At 37.1% G+C, this 22,988-nt stretch overlaps 1 protein-coding gene across 3 annotated transcripts; it reads left to right on the forward strand.

The window, feature by feature from the left end:
• Positions 1-1,402: 1,402 nt before the first annotated feature.
• Positions 1,403-19,786, forward strand: LOC126964551 (uncharacterized). 3 transcript variants are annotated; one of them, XM_050807743.1, is made up of 8 exons: positions 1,403-1,763; positions 4,085-4,238; positions 6,180-6,265; positions 9,247-9,330; positions 11,345-11,472; positions 12,327-12,428; positions 16,424-16,693; positions 17,493-19,786. In XM_050807743.1, the coding sequence occupies exons 2-8, from the start codon at positions 4,101-4,103 to the stop codon at positions 17,663-17,665; spliced, it is 981 nt and encodes a 326-aa protein (XP_050663700.1). In that variant the 5' UTR covers positions 1,403-1,763; positions 4,085-4,100; the 3' UTR covers positions 17,666-19,786. The 3 variants fall into 3 exon arrangements, with proteins under 3 accessions (XP_050663700.1, XP_050663702.1, XP_050663701.1); XM_050807745.1 differs by having other exon boundaries at positions 1,409-1,763; positions 12,327-12,422; XM_050807744.1 differs by lacking the exon at positions 1,403-1,763 and adding an exon at positions 1,794-3,478.
• The last annotated feature ends 3,202 nt before the right edge of the window (positions 19,787-22,988 follow it).

Raw genomic sequence — 22,988 nt, forward strand, 5'->3', positions numbered from 1 at the left:
CTGTCTCTTTTTTGGATCGGATGGATAAGGGCTGACTTCCATGAGTCAGGGACTACGCCTTTTGAATATGAGTGCCGGAATAAACGAGTTAGCATAGGCGTCAACTCAGACCAACGTGTGCCACGTTCTAAGCACAAATGGAAAAATGCCATCCGGCCCGCTCCACTTCCTGGCGTTGAACGAAAACAGAGCTCTTGGTATTTGTTTGTTTTTATAGTTTTACAATCATAGAACACGCTACCGAAGAAGAAGTACAGACTTTTGCTAGTTTCTTAGAAGACTTTTAAGTACCTACTTAAAGGGATCGAGAGACTATAGAGAAAACTGAGAATTTGTAGTTGGGGGATCACAGACAATTGAGGAGTAGCAGATGAAACTTGAATAAAAAATATATCCTTTATTTATAAAGACAGACATTATTTTTATCCTTTTCTTTTTTTGCGACAAGTAAATGCATCTATAATTCTATCTCGAGGACAGGAGTTCTCACATTGACAGACCTCTACTCAAACCATAAATTTAGCATACTAGCGCAATAGACAAACACTCTCCTCATTATCGCGAGACTAAATTAATAATGTTCATGTTTCGGAGTTCCCCAAGGGAGTGTTCTAGGCCCCACACTTTTCCTCATTTATATTAAGGGCCTACAAATAAAAATCTAAAATGCTAAATTATTTGGGTATGCTGATGACACTGCCATTGTGTTTTCGGGGACAACCTGGGAATCTCTGGTGCCACTCAGAAGGGACTTCCACTGGTTTATCTTCGGTTAAACCACAATTTACTCACCTTTAATACACAAAAAACTAAATATATATGCCCCTCTATTAATAAATTTACGCAACCACCCACAGACCTTAAAATATACGTACTTAAGTACTATCGTATCCTGGATAAATATTGCTCCTACAAATTTAAGACTATTGGTGCAGATATATATGCGGTTGGTAGTGCAGGGCCAGATGGAGGGGAAAAGAGAGAGAGGACCCATGTGATGATCGGATCGAATCAAAGTAGTGACCCAGGCAACTGTGGTGGATTGCTTCCGTAATGCTACAAACCGCCAAAATAGGAGGAGCATCGCGCGGGAGGCAAGGTGACCCAAAACTAAGCAGACCATGACTAATGAAGTTTGACGACGACTGAGAAGAAGAACAATATTTCTAAAGAATTATTGACAAATTGTAAGAGCATTCATGTATAGATCTGCGTTAGAAAATCTTATGATCTGAAATAGGTGTCTATTCTGCCACCAAGTGACACCGTCAATCACGTAAACATGGTAAGTGGACTTGATCGTGTCGGGCTCCCATAAAAATTATCTTTTATGTCAAAGTCAAATGATCCATTTGAAATTTAAATTTTTTGAAATGTAGTATTTGTCATTTGATTATAGACTGAAAGATACATATAAAATAGTGTCACAATTCACATTCGCGATTTTAAAACTTTCAAAAAAGAATAGGTGGTTTATATTGCTGATTATTTTTACATAATTGATTTATTTATTAAAAACCAGATATGATATAGGTTTAACTGATTACATAACATGTTCATACATTGTTTTCTTCTTTACCAAAATAATAAACCGTAGTATTTTTGTGTACCTTTGACTTTCCAATAATTTGTAATCATAATTCAGTGATAAGGATGTTGTTAGTGTTATGTACTCCTTTTTAATACACATTACAGTCTATCGAGTATTAGAAATAGAATGGGAACTCAGAAGTAGGAACATGCATTGGTAACTGATAAAAAGGGTGAGTAGGTAATATATTAATATTAGAATAACAAGTTTTTGAAAAGATTCTATTTATATTAGAATATATCAAATATTTATAAACACTTGCATTATTAAGGAATATTATTGATGCGCCATTAGTTAAATAATCTAGTAAAAAAGATTGAGGCATAATGACTCAAAAACTACATAACATATTGGATGGAAATTTAACCATTTGATGTGCTATTTTTCATTGATGGTTGTACTCACTCTTTAGCTCAAGAGGCTCTTTACCATTTTTTCTTGATTTCTTTTTGTATACATTTACATTCAGACTATAAGATTGAGCCACAGTCAAGTTAGGATTAGTATTAGTGGTATTATAGCACATTAAATAAATATTGTAGTACCTATTTCTTGGGCAAGTTTCATGTGTGTTAACTTATACTATTTTCAACATGGATACAGAACTGACATCAAAAAAATTTAAGGTACTTGGTGTAAACAGGACAAAAACATATACTAATAACATGGTATAACATCAAAGATATCCTAAATGCATACAATTAACCTTAGATTAAGGATTGGTTTCTGCTGCCCTTCAACTAAATACCACAGGTGTAGTCACTAAGTGTGGCAACTAATACTACGCCCCAGTTACCTGCTGTAACTACAGTTGCCTACCATATTTGAGCCAGTCTCAAACAATGTGTGATGTTGAAGTGCCACAGGTTCTGTTAAACTTTGCTAATAATTGAAACTAAAATTGCATAGTAAAACTTTGTAAAAATAATACTACAAGAAAAATAGAAATACACTGGGATCACATATTATCAGTAAGTATTTTGTATTTTATTAATTTCAATATAAAATAACATGAAGTGTATGTTACAAAACTTGAAAGATGCCACACAAATTTACACAAACCGTAATAAAAAAGCTATTGTCCTTAGGCAGTGTGCTATCTAATTGTAGCCCAGCGGAGACCAATCCTTAATCTAAGCATTTAACATTATAGATGATTATAAACCATTTCATGTTACATGGAAACTTGTCAATTACTTTACATTGCTTTCCAATGTGCAATCACAGTTGCTACTCGCTATAAGCCATCAGTGTCTTAAAGGTACAAAGATTACATACCATTGTTTATTATGATAAAGCAAATTCAAAATTTGTTTAAGTAACATTTATCTATCATTATCAATAATATGACACATTGTTCTCTCTTCTGTTTACAATAACATGTATTTAATCTAGTACTAACATTTAATATATCATTGAGTATTAAGATATGTTGTTTGACTTGATTGGGCTGTCGTGTAGTGCTCATTTTGCTCAGATATTTAATATTATTTGTTACTACAATAATAGATTAACTAAAGTTTATTGAAGTAGGCGTTACATTGCGGAAATCCATAATTATACAAATGATTTGAGTTTTCTTTACGCATGTTTCGCCTCTACACGAGGCATACTCAGGATATATTGTCTCGGCAAAATCAGTCAGACTGATTCAGACTTGGCGAGACAACACATCCTGAGGATGCCTTGCGTAGAGGCGAAACATGTGTCGAATTGTTTAAAGACAAATATTGGCGGAATTAACACTAAAGAAAACTCAAATCATCTGTATAGATTAACTATCCTAAGAAGTTGTGATTCTTTTGTCTTTGAACTTGAAGAAGTAGAAAAGTGATTTCCAGAAAGTTTACAGTGTCCGAAAATGTCATGATAATTTTTATATAGGAGGTGGGTTTGTTTTTCAGTTGTGGTAATATATTATATTATTTTATTTGTGAAAGAATAGTCTTTCACAAATAAAATAATCTATAATATCTATAGAGATATAAATATATATTGGTTAAAACTTAGTATCCGGTAGCAGGAATTATGAGGTAAAAAATAATGTAATTGATAGAGCTTTACTCCACAATTATAATGCTACCACTCCTATTACAAGGTAATGCACCGTTCTAGAGAAAAAAGCATTATAAGTTTTATAACCTAACCTTAACTTATGGCATTTTTAAGGATAGGGACATTTTTATGGGGAGGAAAGAATGGGAAACACATAGAATTCGGTTCCGGATGTTTTAACTGTTCTAACATAACCTAACCAATTTTTATAAATTATAGTTGATAAACCTTTGGTCCACGGTTATAGTGCTACTAATCTTATTACAAGGTTATACACAATATTTTTTTCCTCCTACTTTGTGCTACGGGATACTAAGTCCTGGATTATTAAGGATTTTATTCTTCATACCGAGTGTGTTGACTATATCTGCAACTCTGAAATTCCACTCTCCTTGTGTATACCCAATAAATAAAATTAATATAAATTATATGAAATAGATAACTAAGTGTGGTCATGATGCATATGTGGATGTGGTTTGGCTACGATGTTGGGGATCTCCTCTTCTGCGGTCTCAAGATTGACACAAGGTGGGCATTCGCCCTGGCCTGGATTGCACTGTTTTTTATTGCTGTGCTATTTGAGGCTTCAAAGGTATGTATTTCTCCTATCACTGAACTTCTTGTATTATCTGATTTATGAGTAGGTCTATAAAACATCAATCACCACCGTAATCATATATTCCAAAATCATGGAGAGCATAATTAACAGCCAGTTCTTGGTATACCTGCAGGGTCACCAGTTGATCAACAATGGACAGTACGGCTTCCGCCATGGTCGGTCGGCAGGCGATCTTCTGCTATACCTAACACATTGTTTGGCGGCGGCTATCGAAAGCAAGGGAGAAGTCCTGGCAGATAGCCTGGATATAGCGAAGGCCTTTCATCATATATGGCTAAAGGCGCTGCTCTCATAACTCCCATCATTTGGGCTTCCCGACAGTATGCAAGTGGACCTCCAGCTTTCGACAGTTATTGATTCTACCCGAAACCCGTGAACTGTTTCTTCTGTATATCAATGATATGTTGGACACCCCCACATACGTTCTTACGCAGACGACAGTATACACGGGCCATGCAGGTCTGTCTCGGGAAATCGTCGACCAGTGCCGGACGTAACTTGTGTCATCGATCGACTCTGTTCTCGACTCTGATCGAATAAACCTTGTCCAATTTAACTCCTAAAAGACTCAAGTTTGCGCGTTTACCACAAAAAAACGCCATTTGTCGTATCACCGCTCTTCGAAAACATCTCCCTTAAAGCCTTGCCTAGTATCGGAATACGGGTCTGGAAATCTCGAGCGATTGTCAATTCCGTGATCATCTGGAGGGTAAAGCCAAATTCGCTTCGAAGAAGCTGGTGGTCATAAATAGAGCACGGCAATACTTAAAGCCGGCCCTCATTCTAGCGCTCTACAAAGCGCAGATCCGGCCATGTATGGAGTATTGCTGTCATCTCTGGCCTGGCGCACGCCAGTATCAGCTGGAACAATCTGACCGCGTGCAACGCAGAGCTGCTCGAATTGTTGTTATCCCAGTGCTCTGTGAACGGTTCGATCATCTGGCGTTGCGTAGAGATGTCGCATCGTGTGTCTTCTAGCGCAGTAATCACGGGGATTGTTCCGAAGCGCTGTTTCACCTGATTTCTGCCGCTGAATTACACCATCGCCGACAGGTCACAAATAAGATGTCATCCTCACCATCTGGATGCGTGGCGTTCATCCACAGTGCAGTTTTTATGGAACTTTCTTCCACGTACTACAAAGCTGTGGAATGAGTTTCCTTGTGAGGTGTTTCTGAGATGATACGACATTACGATGTACCTTCAAACGAAGCGCGTACACCTTCCTTAAAGGCCGGCAACGCACCTGTGATTCCTCTGGTGTTCGAAGATAATGTAGGCGGTGGTGGTCACTTAACACCCGTACGCTCGTTTGTTCCCCTTTTTCCATGAAAAAAAAAATGGTGTGATTGAGGTGCAATCTCTTTGAAACAAAAAAACAAACAACATTTTTCCATTAAAACTTTTTCGACTCGTTCTCTTCTTGGTTTTTAACCCTTGTGATTCGAGATGATGGCTTCAAAATTCGTAGCATCTACCATAATTCACCCGACCTAGCATCCAGTGATTTCTATCTATTTCCAAGGTTGAAGGATTATTTGAAAGGACACAGATTCAAAGATGATGAAGCTGTAGTCGCTGCTGAATTTTTAGGTGAGCAGGATTAAGTAAATTTTAAGTTTATAAGAAAGATATTCCAAGTGTATTATTTAAGACGCGACTTTACCGAAAAATAAATTAGATTTAATAAAATTTACTGGCAACATTCTCACTTTTTAATGAACGCCCTACGTACTAAGCATATTCAGCTTGTAAAATAATAAACCTCTGCTTTTTGCCATAGTTAAAATATGATGTCTTTTTGTATATTTTGAGGTTTTGTCGCCGAGTTCTACAGAGGATATAATAATTTCGTGAATCAGGTCCTAGCGCATTCAAATTTATAGATTTTTAATATGAATTATGATGTTTCAGGTATATTTGGCAAGAGTCCAGCGGGAAGCCCATTTAAAGTTGTACCCATTACGGTCTGACGAAAGACGAAATCTGCTGTGTGAACGGTAAGACCCATGTTTTATCCCTTTCGGTACATATTGAAATATCTAACAATTATAAATACCTACAATCGTTTCATAGTCGCAATTCTACAATAGGTACATAAATATATCATTAAATATGTGCATCATAGCGCACAGATTTTTTTATAGTTTGTAAGAGGATCAAGTGGTGACGCAACCGCCCATGGATATCTCTCAGGAGTCCAGAGATACTTTGCTGGCCTTTGAGTTGGGAGTATGTTGTAATCTTGAAGGTCGATTAAACTGTAGCCCCTAATTGACACCTCAAAGTCTCTGTGCGAGGCAAGTAATTTGCTCTCGATGCAGAGAGAACCCACATCTCTACGCAACGCTAAAGAATCAAGCCGATCGGAGGTGACTTGATCGTCGATGATTCGAGCTGCTCTTTGTTGTATGCGGTCAAATGAATGAAGCTAGAGAGCGATCGCCAGGGGTGAGAACAGCACTCCATGTGAGGCTGAATATGCGCATTATATAGCTGGAGGCGGTGACTTGTAGTGGTAAAGTACTGTTTCGCCTTACTGCGTATACCTAATGGGCCTTCCACACACTCTAACGAGTGGCATGAAAAGTAGCGAGGAATGGAGAGACGTAGTTGGCAATATTACTCGTCATGCTCCTCGTCGTGCCCATCGCTTTCTATTTTATCGGTTCTCTGAGTACGAGTCAAAGGAACAAGAGCGGAGCGTCTGTATTAATTGCGCGAGTAGCGCAGTGTGTGGGCAGAGACGCTGACATTGCGTAAGGTGCATAACAATGAGCCGCGCAGATAGCGTAGTGTGGCGGGCCCATAACGTTTTAGAGGCCAATTTTGCCTTCTCTTCCAAGTGACCACGGAACTGAGCGCATATTGCTTTCCCTCGGGAACCTTTTCTTTGGGATAAAATGTATCGTATTTATTTTTAGTTAAACCATGTCGCTAATTCGATAGGCTTCCACCATCTCTTTCAATTCATTGTTATACCTGTGCGGGCGTTCTTCCATGAGGTTCGTTCTTCAAATCAAGAGTTTCCATTGCGAGCTGTTTCTGCCGCGTTATTTCCGCGTCGGAACTCTTATTCAAAAATCACTCGAATTTTTGAAGTATCCATCTTTCTTGTCTCAGCTGAATAAAAAAAAACTGAATGTCGATATTCGAATGTTGCACATTTAAAAAATTAGAACTACATGGGTACCTTGTGAAAAGTTTCACTCAAAAATATTAAACCATGAAGGTAATATGTCAATTCGATGTACCTATTAGAATAAAACGGTAATTACATACTTTAACCCCTATTATTTCCTATACAATATTGCCCAGATAAACTGAAATATATAAAACCTAATCTTTTTAAGAAAATAGGGCACCACGTCGTTCTGTTTGTACACTCGTTTTATCTAAAGTAATCGCGATAAGATTCTACTGTTTAAATAAACAAGAGGTATGTTTACAATGCTGTCCTTCTATGCTTACAATACAACACGTGGTATCAATCTGTGTAAGACATATTAGTCTCGAAGGTTCCTCTTGAAATTGCCCTGACATGATGAAGAAAACAATTAGATTCAGTATTATTTCTTAATAGTCAATATATTATATCGTAAAATACTCATACAAAGTAAATACGAAATGGGCATGTTACCGCCACGGTCTAGTAAAAAAAGAAGGACTCCGCGCCGTGATATTAGCAAGTGATGCATGGCATAAAGCTAGTGTGTGTGCGGTTACGGGATATACCAATTACACAATTTTTTCTCCCTTAAATATTCATATATCTACAAATATTTTTATGTTATTGTTTTTACACTTTTTCACAACGCACGACGGCATTTTTAAAATATTTTATTGAGACACAAACTGATCTGTCACAGACGATGACAATTCTCATAATGGCCGCCTATCGGCCTGTAGTAGTGTAAGTGTGTGCGTGGGGCTATGTATTTACTATTTACAAGTTAATCGGCTTGTTTTGGTGCTACACTGTTATGTAAGGTGAAACGGAGTCCTTTGCATGCCTACCTCTGATCAATAAACTATGAATAATCGCGATTCGCAATCGATGATATGATGTTCCGATTTTTGATACTTACCGACTACAAAACTCTAAAAAACTCAAGCTCTTTTAACACAATAAATTTGACTGAAATTAACAAAATACCTTTTTTGGGGCGATTACCTCTTTAAAGGACTGGGCCAATTTTCCATACAGGCTATATAGACCTGACTTTTACATTGCGCGGCAATTTCTTCTGTTCTACTAAACTAGATATTTAACACCTGGCCTAATTTATGTAATACTAAAATGCAAAGTAAATGTTCTAATAATATAATAGTCTCATTCATGAGTGAGTGAGGTAAATTCAAATGGTTTTTGTAAGCTAGAATCACTCAGATATTTACTCATACATATATATTTAATTTCTAATATTCTCAGTGCCGCATTAACCTCGTTGGAAGAGTAAAAATTGCTAGGGACTCCGCGCGAAAGAGGCCCAACATATTTAAACCTACTTATCTCTGACTGAGTGTTGTTTTTTGAGTGAATATTATTAAGATGTGGTATAATTAATTAACTTGATGTCACAAAAACGTGTCACGTTACAATTTTTCCTACCAAGACAATCCACGTTAGACACTCGGTAACCGAGTATCCTACTAATATCTCCCCTTTTTGGCATGCGGCCGTGCAAAATGGGATGTCGCTATCAAGCCAACTTAATGGCTGACAGGCTTGCCATCCATGTTTCAGTATGACAACTCTCTCTGTTAATGATTATTCTCATATTAAACATTTTATTGAGATAAAACCTTAAGTTGCGAATGCAACGGGCAACTACTAGTTTATAATATAGATCAAAGCCTCTTTCAAAGAATTTGCTACGGGCTCCACGATTGCTTAATCCGGCACTGAATATTCTATTGCAATAATTAATGCATATAAATAATTTTGTACTAATTTGACTAAAGTTACGTATTTATTTAGTGAACAGACTAATGCAATGGAGCCTACGACCAGCAGGAATACTAGCTCGGCGCCGGGCAATCCTTGGTCGACCTTTAAGCTGAGGTAATTACCAAATTACTCTAATTTTCTTATTTAAGTATTTATTATTAATTAGGGATAGTTAACTGTTACGAAATAAGACTTAAATAATACACTTACAATTTGAAAACAACAACTTTGAGGATGCCCATGGCCGCTCAGAGGGCAATGGAGAGAGGGCTCCGAGATTCCCTGTGAGATCGAATCAGAAATGAGCAAGCCTAGATGGTTTCGAAACTGAACGTGCACTGTGGCAGTGGGCAGGGCACATAGCTCGACGGGCAGAGTCCGGAAATCTTCTCGTCCCAAATACCATAGTCTGAAACGAAGGTTTTTTACCAGTGTGTGTTGCCAGTGATGACTTACGGTATGCAGACATGGTCGCTAACATGAACCTAATGAGGAAGATCGGTGTTTCTCTGCGAGGTCGAATCAGAAATGAGAAGAGCCGTAGGAGAACCAAAGTCGCTGCACAGATGATTGTGAAACTGAAGTGGCAGTGGGCAGGTTAGCCCGACAGACTGTTGGGGCAGTAAAGTCCTCGAATGGCGACCACGTACCGGAAGACGTAGTGTTGGTAGGCCCCCACAAGATGGACCGATGATCTGGTCAAGATCGCCTGGATAAGGGTGGCGCAGGACCAGCAGTGAACGTCTTCCGGCTAAAATGATAAACAAATAAAACTTTCGAGAGAGATGAACGAGATTTTTAAGTGAAAAATCGTAAATAGTCATCACATGTCCTATTCTAGTTCCGGTTCCCGTTTTCGCTCCAGTTCCCAACATATTATATGAATCTTAGTTCGAGGAAGATTGCTATGGCACACTAAACCTTCTATTGGTATAGCTTTATACCACATCGACGTAAATTTCAGTTTTTCACAAATCCCACGAGACCCATGGATTTTTCCGGGATAAAATATCGCCTATGACTTTTCCCAAGCTCTAGTCTGTCGCTGTACCAAATTTTATTCGAATTGGTACAGTTGCAGCTCCGGCGTAAATGCGTAATAAACAAACTTACATTCACATTTATAATATTTGTAAGGATTGTAAAACCCACACCATTATCCACGTATTGGTTTAGATGGACCATCAAATCTGCTAATAATAATAATTTTGTCCGATGGATAATACGACATTCGAATATGGTCCGTTATTAGACTGCGTCCGCTGCTTCAGCCCGACCAAATCTGATCATGTGTTGAAGCTATAAAGAAGCGTCGTCTGCCTTTTATTGAACATTAAAATGGCTTTTTAACACGATTTTTATTAGCTTCACCTGTATGTATGTTTGTATGTAACCAACGCATTTGGGCGCGATTTTGACCCACTTTAAACGGCCAGATTTATCGATTACCGATGGCAGTACATTAATTTGATAAAATTATTCCATTTTTCAATTGGCAAAATAAGATTTTTGTCAATTTATATAATTTTCATCTATGAGGCAGGAATTGATGTTAATTTTAAATTTCAACCCACGGACTAGTAAAAAAAAATAAGGACTCCGTGTCACCTTACATAACAGTATAGCACTAAAACAAGCCAATTAACGTGTAAATAGTAAATACATAGCCTCACGCACACATTTACACTACTACAGGCCGATAGGCGGCCATTATGAGAATTGTCATCGTCTGTGACAGATCAGTTTGCGTCTCAGTAAAATATTTTAAAAATGTCGTCGTGCGTTGTGCAAAAGTGTAAAAACGATACTATATAAGTATTTATGGCCATATATGATTATTTAAGGGGGAAAAAATTGTGTAACTTGTATCGCCCGTAACCGCACACACTAGCACAACGGTGCTTCACTTGCTAATATCACGGCGCGTAATCCTTCTTTTTTTACTCGTCCGTGTTTCAACCATTATCTTTAACCGTTTTATAATATTAGGCAATTTTCGAATACCAAAGAGAATTTTTAATTCAGCAATGCAAATATAGTCTTAAAAAACACGCTTTTTTTAAATAAATCAAACAAAAAAGCGTGTTTTTTAGTTTTTTTTTAAACTACTATTTATAATGCTGTGTAGGACGATGGTAAACGCTCATCAGACGCTGGTGTTTGTGGCTCACAACGTCGTGGGCTATCTGCTGATGCTGGTCGTCATGGTCTACAACGTGCATCTCATACTGGCGGTCGTGTTTGGCATGATGCTGGGTGAGTGGTGACGCTAACATAATTCCTCTGTGATGGGAAGACTATGGTGCTGAAAATCAGGTAGGCCTGCCCGAACAAATTTATTCATAATAGGATTTTCAATTACTTATTGAACTTCAGAATCTATGCAACCTATTCGAATATATACCTATGCCTCAGACCTAAGAAGAACGGGCGAGAAAATCAAGGAGCCTATATTTTGTTCCTGTTATTCCTCTGGTGTTACAAGAGAGATAGGTTGTGGTGTCACTCAGATGTCCTCCTCAACAAAATGCGGGAGATTGTTTGGCCCAATTAAATATTCCTAAGAGATATGTCACCATTCTTTATATTTTCCTACTGCAAGAAATTCTCAAGTTACAAATTTTTAGGCCCGCACCCTGGTGTTGCGAATGCCCATGGACGGTTGCCCCGCCACATCCCATCACGTGAGCTTCTTGCAAGTTTGCCGAGACGAGCAGGACGTTCAGCTGAAGGTTATTGATACGCCCGGCCCATTACAATGCAGTGCCGCTCAGGATTCTTGAAAAACCCAAAATTTCTGAGCAGCACTATAATTGCGCTCGTCACCTTGGGACATAAGGTGTTACATCTCATTTGCGCAGTAATTTCACTAGCTATGGCGCCCTTCAGACCTTAACACAGTAATGCTTACACATTACTGCTTCACGGCAGAAATAGGCGCAGTTGAGGTACCCATAATCTAGCCGGCATCCAGTGCAAAGGTGCTCCCACTAGTTTAATTGTGGTTTTGGCTTGTTCAATATGGAAGGGTTTATTAAATGGCATCGTATCTAATCCTCTGCCGAAGTTTTTATTATAATTTCGCATTAAATTTATTTTTTAATCACCAGGCTACTTCCTGTTTGGGACTAAGCTCACGATCATTCAGATGCAATGCTTCGGCAGGAAGAAAGTGGTGATATGCACCCCAGAATGTGACGATACAGGTACAGGTAACAATATAATTTTTATGTTTACTTTTCTGACACCTTTCTTCTTATCTCTTGGTCTTATCCAATCTCTATCATATAAATAATAACTTTATAGATTCATAAATGTTTGATTGCAATAATAACTTATAAAATTTGATACGGCCACTTTTATTATAGCATTTAATTCCTAATGATTTTATGGCCATTAGTAAAAATCAAGTAAGATTGAGAAGGTCTGTAATCCGGAGAGTTAAGGATAAATTGTGGCAAAATTCTGTAGCCGTGTAGTAACGGTCGAATTAAAAATTTATGTTTTAATTATTTTTTTATTATTTATTTAATTAATTATTTTATTAAATTATTTAATTTTCTTAGTGCTGGAACAAAATTAAGAAAAATAGACTTAAGCTATGCAAGAGTTTGATACTGCAAAATATGATACCTAATTTGAACAATTTGTTATGTTTTTAAAGTTTACACAAAAAAAAATTAAAACAAAATTTATGAACGATGCGGGACTCGAACCCACGACCTTACGCGTTCGGTGTTAGTGCTCTTTCAACTGAGCCAACCGTCGAGTCCCGCATCGTTCATCAATTTTGTTTTATTTTTTTTTTGTGTATACCTAGTGTTTTTTTTTTATGGATTAGGAGGACAAACGAGCGTACGGGTCACCTGTTGTTAAGTGATCACCGCCGCCCACAACATGGCCATACCTAATTTGATTAAAACTATGGTTGGTTATTATTAAGATCCCATATATGCTTATCGCTTGTCTTAAGCTGAGATATATACAGCGTACTCAGACTTTGCTCAGATTTTACTTACGTAAAACTTGGCTGTGTGTAAGCTTAGCATAATCATTGAGTTCGTTTTTGTAGTCATTTAACAGCTGAAATTATGCTGAGCTTGTGACAGCCCAATGCAAAAGTCAAGTTCGCGTTTTATCACACTCAGTAAAGTTTTACTTAAGTAAAGACTGAGCAAAGTCTAAGTACGCTCTATATATCTTTGCCTGGGACGAGTCACCAAAGAAACTGTAAGAAAAAACCGATTCACTCTGTTGTATGAAACGTCATCAATAGATTGACAGATGACGGCTATAATCTTGTGAAAAACGGAGATATCCGAAATCCACTACGTTTTATGCAACTGTTCGCTTTCAAACTTGCCGGATTATACTTCGTCGTCAATCGCGATACTGTAATTACTACTACTACTAGCCGTGTAGCAAAATAGCCTTGTCCAAATTAGAGAAAATCCAGTCCAAATGCTTACGAATCATAACTGGTCTATCACATCTATTTCAACCGATCATTTCCTTTTAAATCAGCTCTTCACATACATCAATCAGGTAAATTAAAATAAAAAATCTCTCCGCTTTGACGTTGGCCGAATCGTCGACATTCAGTCGACGGAGCCAGTTAAAAAAAAATAGGCAGTTCCGCCTCTTATTGCGTAGTATTTACATGCTCTTTGCGAGTAACATTGATTGTCTTTGCAACTGTGTGTTTGTGCTTTATAAAATTTATTTATGTATTTTTTCTAGTAAGTAGTTTTCACTTCAAAAAACATTACAAGAATGTGCTATCATTTTGTTTCTGCAATCCCATGTCAGGTAGAAATCCATTTCTTGTGATCAATACCACCTACCCTATCCCATCGTTGCGTTAGATCGCTGCAACAAAGAGAAGTGCAGCTGGGAGGTGTGTGAAGGCAAGCTATGCAAGCAGATGGACGCGCTCGAGCTGCAGGAGACCACCACCGACATTTCCAGATACTGAGCCGTGACGTCACGTGTACCGTTAGCATATTATTCCACTTGCTTTTTGTGTATCTTGCCTGTGTAGCCTGACTATACGTCAGGCTTTTTCTATGCAAACTTTATTATTATATTAGTAATTTAGATGAAGGCAATTGCATATTGTAAATAGTTCTAAAATGCATTGTGCTGTTTGCATATTGCTTGGCTTGTCAGTGATTAAGTTGATCATATTAATGTACACACCGTTAGTATAATGCATTATGTAGGGAGATAATTATTATAGTTTAGTATAGCTAGTTTCCTAAAATGTTATATCAGTGTTATGTATCATATCTTTATCGTTTTGATAATTTTAGCGTTATTCACGTAAGTAACTATAGTTATCGCGCGAGTTGAATGCAGTCGGGGCCTGAGGTAAAGAGCGGGAGCATCTCCCCCCGCTTTCCAAACGCCTCGCTTCGCGCGCCTGCAGTGTAGTGCTGTGCCGTAGTCGCCGCTTACCGTTTTATCGCGTTAATACTGAAGTCGACATCCCTTTTTTTATTTTAATAATGTCTGGTCCGAGTTTATCAGGTTTCGTTCCAAAAGAAACGAGTTTTTATTCATAGCTAAGCACGAGAAATGGCGAAAAATGTTTTAGACATGTGTGTTGAAGAAAGGCGGAACGAAAATTTTAGATTTTTGTTCCGCCTTTCAGATTATAAGGTTAAAATGGTAAAATTAAAGAATTGTTTAAATTTATCGACACAATCATGATTATGGTCATCAATTATAATAAGGTCACAACACTATTCCTGAATTCTGCATTCAACTCGCGCGATATCTGTATGCAGACGTCGAATATTTTTAAACAATTATTGCTTATTTCTTTAACTCTTTTTGTTACCCGCGTATTTCTGCCTAGCATCCTATCATCTGTGATTATCTTCTTAATTTTTATAATTAATTATATATTATTATCTGAATGCAATGTAATATTAGGGGTTAAAGTATCAAATTCACGTTCTCTACCAATAAAATATTATATATAATAAAGGATAAAATTGCCCTTCACGCTACATCATTTGAACAAATACTTTTAATAGTTACGCCGATGATCAACCGAGTGCGCAATACTATAGTGCGGTCTGGCGGCGGGTGAACTAATGAATATATTTAATTTAAATTTGCAACTAGAGGCCGGCATAAAATATAGGTTACATATTGTCACGCTAGATGCAAGCATATATATATTTTGCTGCTTAAAAGCATCCAAGCGTCCATAAAACACGGACGACGTCGCAGGCAGCAGCTAGTAAAATATATTTACTTTAATAGAAGTAAACCCTCTTTATCTATATATTTCTCTTATCTGGCGGGAGTTTGGGTTACATCTAAATTATTTAATTATCATTTTAACGGCAATTTCATACTGTTTTAACCCCTAATATGTGGGTAGAATAGGGGCATACCTTATATGCGAAAACTGTCAATGTTAAAAAGATAAATAGGTAAGTATCTATTTTTTAACCATTTTATGTTATCTAATACTGTTTGTTTTCCTAATAAAATAATAAATTAGTCATAAAAGTATCAATTGTTGAGCTATAATGATAAGAATTAAACATTTATTTCAGACCAGATCCATATCTCTGTTAATAATCTTTTACTCAAAAACGATTGTAAGTGGGTGAATGGAAATTATTTTATATTGGTGTGAAGCCACATCCACCTTTGTAAAACGGGGGAATCCCGTCGATCTGCAAAGACACTCAGAAAAATGTTGGTGCTTCCGCGGACTTGCGCGAGCAGAGATGTGCTTCTTTTTGTTTTAATGGCTGCGAAATAATCAATTGACACCTCCGCCAACATCCCCTATGCACTGCAACGCCATGGCAGCCCTAGCTGTACCCTCAGTGCATTATTATATCACACACGTAGAGCACTGTTACCCTCTGAGTGTAGTCAACCCGCATGTTGCCGGTTTTTTTATGACGAGAAGAGCAATCCGTTCAGGATTCTTGAAAAACTCAAAAATTCTGAGCGGCACTCTATAGCGAACTATTTACGCTCGTCACCTTGAGACAAAGTTGCCTTAAAATCTTAATTTTAAGCCTCATTAGCCCAGTAATTTCACCAGTTACCACGCTCTTCAGACGTAAACACATGCTTAAACATTGCTGCTTCACGGCAGAAGTAATCATTTGTAAAGGAGAAAAAAGACTGGTGTAGAAAGATCGGCAATATGCTTTAAAATGCTATGTTATTCCAGCTGAGACTTCAACACCGCCTCTTCTGAACACATCACAGAACATTGAGTCGGACATCTACGTCTGTGAGACGCGAACCTGCATCCAACCGTCGCATTACTTCCCGAGCACGTCGCGGACGGGAGACCTCGCCACGTGTTACTACGGCGCTAAGAAGTGTCCGTCCAAGGTTGCTAGAGCGACGAAGGTCCAGACGGCGCAGTGTCACAGAGCGAGCGAGAAGGAAGACGGCCCGAGCGATAACGCGCAACTACTCAGTCAAGATAGAGAAGGTGAGATATTTGCAAATGAAACGTCCGTTCTTTACAAACTTCATTTAATGACTGCCTGTCGCATATAACAATCCGGTTTAAACACTACAAAAGGTTAGAAGTTTGTTTCATTATAAAATATATTTAATACTAGCTGACCCGACAGACGTTGTTCTGTATATAATAAATAAAATACTGTTCTATATGAATTTGTCAATAATATTTCATAACATTATGAATTATTTCACAAAATGTTGTTATAATGAAATTGTTTCACAGCAGAACTGTCAAACCGTTCGTCTATAACAAATATGTCCATACAAAACAAATATTGGAGATAAATTGCAAATCGAAATAAAAGTTATCCTATCTCTCAAGTTGGGCTAAACTGCACTCCATGAAGTAATCCCCATTAAAATCCGTTCATTAGTTCACTGTTATAAGTGGCCTATAGCATAGGTTGCGTGTGTTTTTCATTTCAACTTTCTTCAAGTTTTCTCAATGATTGATTCAGGACATGTCCTGTATATCGACGATAAGAACCAAACTTCAGGTTATCTTTCATGATACGCGAAAGGGTCGTAGGGGGAATCTTCATTTCTCGCGATTAAATTGTTATTTGTGTGGGATTTTGGCGAATATTGGCTTTAACAGAATTAATAGCTTTTTTTAGTTCTAACTGTCTTCGAGAAAGTATGGCTTGGTATATCTATCGATCTGAAATTTATGTTGTACCTATGATAGTAACGTAACAGAAATTACGTAACGACTGTTAAACTGGCCTGATAGGTCAATTAACCTTTTGGTGATGTTATTGTAGGTTGTTGCAAGCAGCCGCGGCCACCTGCCGACGACTGCTGCAGCGCAGGTGACGAGGTGGCGGCGAGCGACGGCGACAGCTCAGTGAGCGTGACCCGCGAGGACAGTCCGCAGGTGACGTGCTGCCACAACGCCAAGTCTGCGAGCGACAGTCAGGAGCAGATCGTAACGTGATGACGGCGAGCTCTGTCTGAGATGGTTTATAAGACTGTGGTGTATATCGGGGTTATTGGAGAATCGCAGAAATTGACGAATACGTTTTAAAAGTGATTTTTTATAACCGTCGATGTTGCGTCTTCTTTTTTATGTGATGGTATGCGTTAACCAAATCATGTTATAAAGGATTTATTAAAAAATTTACAAATTATCCGCCATTAAGTATGTTTTTTTTTGCTCAAATTGGCTGCATTCGATGCATGAAATAATTATGTTATGAGTTTGATATTTGAATGTGAAACACCTTTTATGTTACTACAGTATATTTCTAATTATAATATTAGACTGACCTGACAGTATGTGTAGTATGAATTGATAGAGGCAGACGTAGCGCTCAAATTAAAATCTGCTTAGAAATTATCTACAAATGTCCAAATAAATTGTAATTTATGTATAGGTACCCATTTGTAATGTTTGTCATAATTAGCAATGCTCGTAAACAAATTAATATGTATGTTACCATATTATGAGGGTTTTGTTAAGATTTTGTTTGTATTTCCCCTTTGAATTCTGAATGTAGGTATGTGAAGGGCTACAATGTGTAGAAATGGCTTGTATACTATTCAATGATCTAAGACTTGATCTTCAAATTAAAATAAGTATTTCTATTACATATCAATTTCACCAGTGTCAGTGATTATTTATTGTCGCAACATCAAACGACACTCAACTCTATTCCTTAGTCGCTACAGCTAGTCCATTTTAATGTTTTGTACATCACTACATATTTTTCTTTCCAGTGAGACAGAAAAAGGGACATTGCAGTTTGTCCTATATAGACTGGTATATGTTCGATAATAAGATATTCGACAGCGACGATTTTCAGTGTTCAAATGACTTGCGTTGTTAGAATGAGGTGTACTAAAGTGAACGACGGTTGCATTGCATACATGTTTATGCATAGTTATAGTAGTATAATAATAGTGAATATTTTAATGTGAACACTTCATAAGCGCATTATTAGCTTGCTCGGGTAGTCGGTTTGAGTCGAGCGCGATTAGTCAGATTAGATTTACACCAAATGTTGATTTGAAGTCATCATAATTATAAAATTATGTCAACACTCTTTTTTAAATACATTATTAAAATATGAAAGAAAATCTGATCTATTCAAATATTTGTATAGCGGCATCATTGGTATTTTCTATTCAAGTGATTGATTGTTGTTTTGAACTATGACGTCATAGAACATGCACGCACTGACCATGCCAAAATCGCTCGCGGTTCTGCTATTATTGAAACATAAGCTGTTTACCTTCAATCTATTTATAACTTTTAATAGTTTGAGATATATTTCCCGCGTTATATTATTTATAATAGGATACTTTTTTATTATAAAAAGCTTGCTAACTACGAATTTAAAATAATATTAATAAAACGACATTACATATCATGAAAAAAAACGAAATTATCAATACTTTTACCTATTTTGTTTACTTCGAGCTTGCCATTTTTTACGCCACGAGTTGGTTTTGTTAATAGTATTAATACGGTCTTACTAACAATATGGCGCTCAATGTTTAGATAATTATGTTAATAAAAAACTACCAACATATTTGAGTAGGTACTAGTTTATATAGATTTTATACAGGAATATTTATTTAGTTTTAATTGTTTAGGGTAAATATTGATAGCGTATGCATATTAACAATAAATTGACGTAAAAATTAAGGCTGATGTATAGCTGTTATGGTGTTCCGACTGTTAAAATATTTCGAAGCAACTGTAAACATAAGCATTATTAATATTATTTTTATTAACTGCCTTAAATTACGTAATGTTGCATGACGTAACAGATTGAAACACATTAATTAAATAAAGTATTCTGTATCATACTTTTACTAGAAAATTAGGAGATATTTCATTCAGTATCTTGGATTTATCTTATGATTATTTTGTGAAGTCGCCTTCGTCTTGATTTCCATGAAGTTTGTAACCTTGTTATTGTTGTATATTTGCTGTCTGTTAGAAGAAATGTATAAAATTGTTATCACAGGTATGAATATTTGTGAACCAAATTATTTTATGTGCCAAAAAAAGAAAAATATAGATAGTGCAATAAATATTTTATATAGATAATCGTTGTTTTATTGCAAGGATTTGCAACCTGGTGGAAATAGGATTTTGTTGAACTCTCAATCATTATGATCAGCTGGAAGACGTCCACTGCTGGATAAAGGCCTCCCCCAACGATCTCCACGACGATCGGTCCTGCGCTGCCCCCATCAGATCGTTGATCCATCTTGTGGGGGGTCTACCAACAATACGTCTTCCTGTACGTGTTCGCCATTCGAGGACTTTTCTGCCCCACCGGCCATCAGTCCATCGAACTATGTGGCCTGCATACTGCCACTTCAGTTTAGCAATCGTTTGTGCTATGTCGGTGACTTTTGTTGTCCTACGGACCTTCTCATTTCTGATTCGATCTCGCAGGGTAACTCCGACCATAGCCCTCTCTGTTGCCCTTTGAGCGACCATGTGCTTTCTCATCAGGTCCATAGTAAACGACTACGTCTGCGTACCATAAGTGATCACTAGCTACACACACTGGCTGAGAACCTTTGTGTTCAGACACTGGTATTTAAGACGAGATTTTTCGGAGCTTCCTGAACGCTGCCCATCTGAGTTGGATTCGACGAGTGACCTATTTCACCAATTTGGATCTGCATAACTGGATTGTATATCTAAGGTTGTCGTACTCGTCAACAATTTCGATAGTACAGTTCTCAACTGTTACTGGAGTGGTGCAACATGGACATCTAAATATTGATACCAATTGGGAAGAATACAGCTTGTATTGAGGCCAGCGAGCATATGACAAGTGTTCTTATGCGTGTGGTGTCTCACCAGAATAGGACCACCCCATCTCCTCCCGAGGGTGTCGTAGGAGGCGACTAAGGGGTGTATTAAATGGAGGATAGGCAGCCGCATCTTTTCAAGATAGCACCACCTACAACTGCGATCGCTAACCTGTCAAGCGTCGCGATTACGGCAAAACCTCCCTAAAAAACTTGACAGAACTCTCAATACTTGAAGTTAAACACAACCAGAATGTGTTGAGTTTTGTACAATCCAATGTGGTGGTTGAGTACGTTCTAAATTTTAATGTATATTTTGTAAAATTACGGGCAAAATTGTTAAAATAAAACAAGAATGTCTCATAAACTTTTATTTATAATAGAACGTTACATAAACAAAGTATTAAAATATTATAGATTACTGTGCTCTTACATCTACACATAAATAATTAAAGTTAACTTAAAATCACATTGTATTCGGCGGGCGCGGTACAAACAACACCGAGATTCTATTTCTGTACTGTGGTCAGTACAGGACGAGGGATTGCCGTGAAACAGTGTGTTGTTGGATTTGGTGTACATAGTGTAATTCAAGGGGCCTTCCATGAATGACGTCTCACGTTAAGGGGGAGAGAGGGGGGTCGACAAAGTGTGTAATTGTATGACAAGGGGAGAGGAGGGGTCCCACATTTTGTGACATATTTTTTTTCAAAATATAACATTTTATATCTAAGTATCTATTACAAAACTTTTTTGTTAGTTTATTGGCCAGTACAGAAAACATTTTTATGAAATAAGTACCACGAAAACCTCACGGGTTTATCTGAATACCTAGAGCCATTCAATTTCAATTCAATTTATTTTTCATTTTCAAGTTTCAATTCTTTTTTCCAAATCCTATTCTTTTTTCAGGAACTAAAACTACATATCTACCTACTCTTGCAGATATATATATATTTTATTTTTTATTTTTGTTTATTTTCAGTCCTTTTTCTTTTTTATTACGAAATATGTGACATCACACTAGGTAGGGGGGGAAGTCTCAAAAATGTGACCAGCTGTGACACTAACAGGGGAGGGGTTGAAAAATCATGTGACGCAATTTATGGTTGGCCTCTTATTACATTTTTTGTCACTGATACAAAAAGTATTATTGATCTAAATTTTTCTATATTATACGTAATTACAAATATAATCCATTTATTGATTTATAAACATGTTGTGACAATAATTCTAACGAAATTGAGAAATGAGCAATCCACGCAACATTTTTATTGCCCTCAAAATATATGCCTAACAGATGCTTTCATAATGACATCCACAACAATCCGTTATGGATGCCATTTTTTTTTACTTAATAACGAAAACGTATACTTGTTATAAATGTAAATATAATATTTAAAATATCCGCCTTATGTAGTTAAGTTACCGCACCCGAACTGCGAGGTTTAACATAAACTTAACTAAAATACAATAAATATGGCATTCTCACTGTTGCATAAAACTATCCACAATAACATATAACTAACACATACAGCTAAAAACTAAATACGACATGATATAAAAATTATTAGTAATTTAACATGATTTTTGTTGAATAAAAGAGCTACTTATTATACTTACCGCGTTTTTTTTTCGACTGACCGGTTAGTAATATCGCACACGCAGGCGCATTCGACAATAGCTATGTACACACATCACCTCGACTCTTATTTACCGATATTAAACAAAATGAAACATTATAAGTATAAATTAAGTAATTTACATAAAGTTAAATTACAAATAGTTTAACCTATGCTAAGTGTACATGAATGTACTTAGCTAATTTACTCCAATTACAATTACCTACATTAACTTACTAACTTTACATGCATTACATAATTTCTATGCCACCAATAGCTTCACATAAAATAATCAAAACCTTTTACAATGGAAGTGGGAGGGAATTTTTACCAGTGGGAGGCTCCTTTGCACAGGAAGCCGGCTAGATTATGGGTACCACAACGGCGACTATTTCTGCCGTGAAGCAGTAATGTAAAAACATTACTGTGTTTCAGTCTGAAGGACGCCGTAGCTTGTGAAATTACTGGGCAAATGAGACTTGAGACGTGCCGCTCGGGATTTGTGGGTTTTTCAAGAATCCTGAGCGGCATTGGATTGTAATGGGCATGGCGTATCAATTAGCATCAGCTGAACGTCCTGCTCGTCGTATAAAAGAAAAAAAAGACCCATCCAGACAAAATACCTCAGGAAAAATTGAACCCGGGACAGACGAGTGGTAACGCAATGATGATGGTCGTCTCAAGCGATAGGAGGTCCGGACGCATAATCCTACATGGGAAGTCGTTGGGGATACGTCAATTGCAAATTTCCAGTGTGATTCGGAGGGTATGTCTTTTGCAGGGACACGGGGCAAAAATCATTTGACAGAGTGGTGCAAGATACGATACAACTTCTTTATGAGCTACATCCAACACCAGACA

The sequence above is a fragment of the Leptidea sinapis genome, chromosome 5 (assembly GCF_905404315.1).
Source record: "Leptidea sinapis chromosome 5, ilLepSina1.1, whole genome shotgun sequence".
Taxonomy (NCBI): Eukaryota; Metazoa; Arthropoda; class Insecta; order Lepidoptera; family Pieridae; genus Leptidea; species Leptidea sinapis.

Bases quoted from the DNA above. Each gene is read 5' to 3' on its own strand.
- LOC126964551 (XM_050807743.1), top strand. From the start codon at position 4,101: ATGATGCATATGTGGATGTGGTTTGGCTACGATGTTGGGGATCTCCTC. The intron at 6,266-9,246 runs GTAAGACCCATG...GTATTTATTTAG, and splicing joins CGAAATCTGCTGTGTGAACG to TGAACAGACTAATGCAATGG. The intron at 12,429-16,423 runs GTAACAATATAA...ATGTTATTCCAG, and splicing joins ATGTGACGATACAGGTACAG to CTGAGACTTCAACACCGCCT.